Source organism: Zingiber officinale, chromosome 7B (genome assembly GCF_018446385.1).
Source record: "Zingiber officinale cultivar Zhangliang chromosome 7B, Zo_v1.1, whole genome shotgun sequence".
In the NCBI taxonomy this organism is placed as follows: Eukaryota; Viridiplantae; Streptophyta; class Magnoliopsida; order Zingiberales; family Zingiberaceae; genus Zingiber; species Zingiber officinale.
The window spans coordinates 115298550-115305429 of NC_055999.1; the positions used below are offsets into that span (position 1 = coordinate 115298550).

Below are 6880 nucleotides of genomic sequence, written 5' to 3' on the forward strand. Positions count from 1 at the left end.
ATTTTATATGATAATATTAAGAATCGCACCGTTCCGAGAAGATTAAAAATTACCATTCATCTCTCAGCAATAAGCGGCCAACGAATTTCCGGTCGGCATCTTATGTGGAAATTAATTAGTTTCAGCTCGTGAAACGCCAACATTGACGATTAGACAAGTGAAGAACGAATAATATTGAGGCACATAGGAGTCGGTGACGCGGCAGAAAGAGACAAATGAGATTGAGAGATTGAGAGTTGAGACTAATTGAAGAGGACTTGGGTGAGAGTTGAATTTGATATATTATCCTATCTAAATCGGAGAGAACGGAGTACCGGACACATAGAGTCGAGGTGACTTTGATGTTGACTGTACAAAGATTACAAATGCAAAGAATATGGCTGAGTAAACTTGGAGTTAGAAATCGTGGGTCTATACAAATCACATAGAGAGTCAATAAAAATATTAGAATGGGAATTAGAAAGAGAATTTTTGACACAGACATCCTTAAACTTAAATAAAAAAAATAGTTAAACAAGATGGATGAATAATAATAGAATCGTGGTAGAAACGTATATAAGCATATGAGTGTGCGTAATGTATCTGATCAATAGAGAGGATCTTTTTTTATAATACCTTATGTAGTCTTTGTAATAGTCTCCAGGGTATAGTACAGTTGGAGGTGCATGATTTCGTGGCTACAAGTTCCAGAGTTTGATCCTCAAGGTGTCATTATCTAAGGTTAGCGTCTCGACTATGTGCTTTCAGCTATGTATCTGTATTTACATCCCTCTATATCTGTGGGACCGACTCTAGGGGGGCCGTAGATGTGGCAGTTCCATATTTTTTCATGAAACCTCCATAGTAATTGTTGGTGTAGTTTGTACTAATAGTCTAATTCAAATTTTGATGAATGACAAGTGAATTAAGTTAGGTGTTTTGTGATCTAATTGCATTATCAAGTGTGTAGAAATTGACAAGTCCAAAGGACCGGACATCATGCTGAAATTCAGCTAGGCCTGCAGGACCGGATAGCTGGTGCGAAGTTCAGATAGATCAACAGAATAAGTAGATATCTTGCAGAAACTCGATTGAATTCGAGAGACCGGACAGTCAGCATAAATAGAGATAGATTCATCACGGAATTATTAATTCTTTTATTTTAATAAAAATATAATATTTGAAAAGAAATTTAAAACCGAATTTAATAAAAAATCACGTATAAAATAAAATAAATACTAATTATAAAAGTAATTTTAGATTTATATGAATTATGTTGTTGTATATGTAGATTGAGAGCACTAAATATATTTGCACCAAAATAACAAGCATGCAATGAACAGGTAAATAAAAGACTAAGATCCGACAACTACTAGCGTCATCCGTAGGTGCACTCGGACCCAACCTCAGATCGCTAAATACCAGTGATGAACCAAACCGTGCATCGCTTCCTCACGTGTGCGGCCAAAGACAAATCAAGCCGCCTACAAGCGTGAGGCCCACAAGTTGGGGATTTGCACCCCCTGCGCGCGATGATCGCGTGCGTCGCACCCGGTTTATAGATTTCCGACTCAAACCCCCCGAAACCACCTGATTTGAGCTCGGCCCGCGCATGCGTGTAGGTCCCCTTAACATTGCTAAGCAAGGTCATATATAAGGTCTTCTAACCTTCTTAACTTAGCAATATGAGACTAAATGCATACACATATACATTACTATAACAACAAAAATAATTTGAATTAAATTACAATAAAAAAAGAAAACACAGAACTCAACAAATTAAAGATAAATTTACTACGAAATCCAATCTATCTGCCCTTCTACCCTTGCCTCAAACTCCCTTCCTATTGATGCCCTTTGTCGCGGCTCTTAGAAGTCGATATTTCCCTGGATGAATTCACCTTTTGTTGTGTTTGTGCCATCAAAGCGCTTCCGATGTGCTCCAAGAAATTCACACCACGTTGTTGAAAATTGGATTTTCTGACGAGATCACTACTAAAATATATAACTATTATGATATTTTTAATGGATATTTATTATTATTGAAAAATGATTAAAAAAATAGGGGAATAATTGTCTTTTATCCGATTTTGCACATTTGACTTTTGGTCAAAGGAAAGTTAAATATTATTTTTTAAACACAAGAGGGTAAAATACTATTGGATTGAAAACACAGAGGATTAAGGGTATTTTACTCTCTTATTTTGATTGCCAGATAAATTTATTATAAAATTCACCGGCTAATTAAATGTATCTTCAACTTACCTACTACGGATATGATTCACATTTCTTATAATTCACATTTTTCACTCTTTATAAGCTCATTATAGTTCTTCTATAAAAGCAAATGGCACATGATTATTTTTTATTATGAAATATTAAAAACTATTTTTTAAAAATCAACCTCAGTTAAAATTAATTGAGGTAGCATTATAATTTGCAACTCAAGATTTTATAATTGTAATTTAATTATGCTCTTATTTGGGTTAATTAGTTGTGGCCGCTATATTTATATTTTAAAGTTTACATTTTAGATTAGTTTTGTTGCATTCTTATCTTTCACGAAAATGTGACTTGCCTTAAATATTTTATAGTTTTCATTTCACCTTAAAACTTCACCTCTTTTGAAAGTTTTTCAATTGATATAATATCTTTTTTTTTCATTGTTATGCAACATGTTTGCTAATATTTATTATCGGCCTTAAAAATTCTATTTCTTCGTAATATCTCATTTTACCTTTAAATTTATGCTATAGTTTACTTTTTAATATTTTTATTTCTGTAAAAAAATTTATTTTTCATTTTCCCTTGACTTTTGTTTTTTAATTTTAAAATTTTTCATAATAAATTCTCTTTATTTTCAAAATTTTCTAACTACATAAGTTTCCTTTGTACATTTACTAGCTCCCACAGTTAACACAATTGATATATGAGTATTTATTCTAATAGATTTTATGTCAATTCTCATACAAAATAATTCATTTTCATGTAAATAGCTGTTACGGTAGAGTAAAAATGCCCTCTTGATTTATAATATCACCAGTACGTTTTCCAACTTAATTTTATTTCAATTCCAAATATAATGCGTGGAAGTAAATTTATAACAAGTGTTATTAAAAACACTTACAAATTCATTTTCTTTTTTTTCTTTTTGGATAAAAGTGAGTTTATTAGGAAGAAAGTCTTATTTTACCCTTATAGTTTTTCAACTGATCATTCAATTTCTAAAATTTGATAAATTATATATTACAGTTACTTTTTACATAATTATTTTTTTTTGTAACTCTAGCTGATCTATTAATTTAGTCATTTTCCTTTTAAGATTCTCATAAGTTTTAAAATATCCATAAAACTTCTTTTAGTTGTAACTATGGAGTGGAAAATTTTATTTTAATTTTAAAATTTATCAATTTAAAGTTTGTTAAGTTGAAATAATAATCAATAAATCTGTCAACTAAGAATTAATCACACAATGTGCACTTAAACCATCATAATCTTAATAACACTTACTACAAATGATTCAACACTTGTATGTATGAGTAATTTTCAATCTCATTTTCATCTACTATTAGGAATTCCAATACTGTATTGCACAGAGGAATATAATAATTTTCATAAAATGAAATAAAATAACTGCATTCTTTGTGTCATAGATTACACTAAAAGCACAATCGTAATATTGTTTCATTTGCAAAATATCACAAGAATATGGTTACTAAAAGTACACTTACAATAAAAGCTCACAATTCTAGTATGGAAGCTTCTTATAATTACATTCATCGTAAACTTTATTTTTTCTAAAAACAACTAACCGTAAACTTTATTTTTTCTAAAAACAACTAACCATTCACTGTTCTATTCAATCTTATCTTGGTCGCCACATAAATTTTATCAACAATGCCAACGACCTTTTTAAAATAAGAGTACCTCCATTTTTTGATAAATAGTAAAAGGATAAACACACTCCACAATCCAACAAAATATCCAAGTGTACTACTTAGATAGATTGATAACATTGACGATAACATTGCATGCTCCTCGCTTGTCGCATTGGTTTTGTTCTCATGAAAGCAACTCTTATTTATCAAGTCTCCACAAAGATAAAGATTACCAATATAAATGGATGCATCATCTAACGTTTGAAGCTGATTCCCGGAGGGAATGTTTCCAGATAGGTTGTTATAAGACAAATTCAAATGATTCAGAGCATTTAGTTGTGACAAGCCTTGAGGAATATCACCTGATAAATTATTGAAGGATAAATCTAAAGTTTCCAAAGAACTCATTCTACCAATACTATCGGGAATTTTGCCTTTGAAGTGATTTCTTGATAAATTCAAAGTGTTGAGTTCAACAAGTTGTCCTAATTCTTCAGGAATCTCATCCGTCAAATCATTATTTGAAAGGTCTATGCTCTTCACAAGATACAAAATCGATGAAAAGGTAAGTTTGTCTCCTTTTGTAACTAAAGTTATGCTCTCCATTTCCTCGTAAGCAGGATCTTCTATAAATATCAATGAAATATTGGCCGGATTCGGAAGTTGTTTTGCTGATGTCGAAATCATTGTACTCAAATTTCCAAACGAATGTGGTATTGACCCTGATAATGTGTTATTTGCAAGGTCGATGATTTGTAGATACCTCAAATGCCCAAGTTGTGGATCAATATTGCCATGAAACATATTTGAGCTCAATCGAAGAATGCGTAACTGCTGCCAACTTTGCCCAATCCATAAAGGTATTTTTCCAGAGAAATTGTTATCACCGAAATCAACAATCACTAACTGTTTACAATTTTGCAGTGAGGATGGAAGATGCCCTATCAGACTATTATTATTCAAGTGCAAAAACACTAGTTCCATCAAGTTGCCAAGAGAGCTTGGAATTTCTCCGAAGAACATGTTGCTTGCCAAAAGAATAACTTGAAGACGTGTTCCCTCTTGCCAACATTGAGGAATTTCTCCAGAAAATTTGTTGTTTGATAAGTCGAGGCGTTCAAGACTATGACAATTGCATACATTGGATGGTATGCTTCCAATAATATGGTTATGTGAGAGTAACAAACTATATAAATTTGGTGTGAATAAAGTTGGTGATAGTGGTCCTGAAAAAGCATTAAGAGAAAGGTCTAGAAATTGAATGTTGGGTGGAAGATGAGGAATTGGACCTTCAAGTAAATTTGAACCAAGATAAAGGCTAACTAGTTCAGTTAAATTCTCCAAGGATGATGGCAAAGTACCATTAATTTTATTATTGGAGAGATCTAAAAATTTAACGATAGAAAGAGAGTTCCAAAACCATTCAGGTAAGTTGTCCTCTATACTTGTATTGTGCAAATGAATAGCCACGATGGACTTTTGCGAATGAAGCCATGTAGGTAATCTAGGACCTAATTTACAAGAACCAAGTCCAATGACTTGTAATTGAAAAGGAGGGTTCCAATTGTGGTCTATTGCAATGGTAATACCAGACAAGGACAAGGTGTTTAGTTTGGTTAGGTTGGAAAGGTGAAACTCAGTAATATCACCCTCAAAGGAATTAATAGAGAGGTCAAGATACTCTAAGTTGACTAGTTTCCCAATCTCATGTGGTATTAATCCAGAAAGTAAATTAGATTCAAGAGATAATTCATTTAAAGTTGTTAAATTTCCTAATTCACTGGGTATTGGACCAATTAGCGAACAATTATCAAGGTACAGTCTCGATAAGCTTGATAGATTCATAATCCCCATTGGTAAAGAATTTCCAAGGAAATTAAAGCTCAGGCCGAGGTCTGTTAGATGTTTCAATTTCCATAACGTATCAGGTAGGGGACCAGAGAGCAAATTCGAAGAAAGATCAAGAAGTGTGAGGCTAATTAAGTTGCTAATTTCAATAGGCAACGTTCCTTGAATTCCACAGTCCTCAAGTCCAAGAGACGAGAGGCTTGTGAGATTCCACAACCAGTTAGGAAAAGAAGAATTGAAGAAGTTTTGACTAAGATCAAGTGTCGTGAGAAAAGTGAGGTTGAGATGGAAACTAAGAGAAAGAGGGATATTATTAATTCCAGAACCAGCTACATTTAATTGTTGTAGGGAAGGTAACATGTTGACTGCAGATATCAAATTATGGGAAGCAATGCTGAGATTCATATAGGACATGCCCAGATAAATCAAAGAAGAAAGGTTAGAGAGCCAGTCTAGGCTGTGGCCACCTTCAACATAATAATTAAGTGACAGATCAAGATAAAGAAGATTAGTTAAGTTTCCGAGATGAGGGGGAATGGTTCCACTGAACTCGGAGCCAGAAAGATCAAGATGTCGAAGATTAGTTAAGTTTCCAAGATGAGGGGGAATGGTTCCACCGATGTGGGACAGAGAAAGATTAAGATACCTGAGTTTATGAAGAGAACCGACGAGAGGTGGAATTTGGGTGCCCTCAAAGTCATTGTAACTCAGATCTAACCTTTGCAAGTGAGTTAAAGACAATAATGAAGGATGCAGCGGCTCACCCCTCAAAGCCGTCTCTTCTTGGTAACCAGTTGGATTTCCAAGGTTGAGCTCGGCCACTTGAACGCTGCCTGTTCTGTTGCGGCAGACCACGCCATTCCATGCGCAGCAGTCTACTTGGGCATGCCATGAAGACAAGCGGGCGGAAGGATCTTTGATGGCGGATTTGAAAAGCAAGAGAGCATCCCTCTCCCTCTGCAAGCATCCCTTGCTGCTCATTCTCCCTTCTACTCCAGCTACCTCCATAAAAAAGAAGGCCAGGATGATGAGCCAGCAGAGCCTGAGAAGATAAAGATTGTAGCAGTGGTGGGGGTGGTGCAGTAGCCATGGCTCACGGAAACGGAGTCTGCTTCTCCAGGCCTCTGCCATAATCTTCAGTGTTGGTTTGCAGAAATGGAATGCCAATGGCCAAG

General features: G+C 34.3%; 1 protein-coding gene across 2 annotated transcripts; it reads right to left on the reverse strand.

Annotated features, from left to right (window-relative positions):
* Positions 1-3588: 3588 nt before the first annotated feature.
* On the reverse strand, positions 3589-6880 carry LOC122007047 (receptor-like protein EIX2). Of its 2 annotated transcripts, none has more exons than XM_042562806.1 (2): positions 6285-6880; positions 3589-6212 (listed from the first exon to the last, which is right to left on the reverse strand). In XM_042562806.1, exons 1-2 carry the CDS (start codon positions 6834-6836, stop codon positions 3819-3821), a joined length of 2946 nt encoding a protein of 981 aa, XP_042418740.1. In that variant the 5' UTR covers positions 6837-6880; the 3' UTR covers positions 3589-3818. The 2 variants fall into 2 exon arrangements, with proteins under 2 accessions (XP_042418740.1, XP_042418739.1); XM_042562805.1 differs by having other exon boundaries at positions 3589-3771; positions 3804-6879.

Excerpts from the sequence above, each read along its gene's own strand:
- LOC122007047 (XM_042562805.1), bottom strand. The coding sequence starts at position 6,836 with ATGGCAGAGGCCTGGAGAAGCAGACTCCGTTTCCGTGAGCCATGGCTA.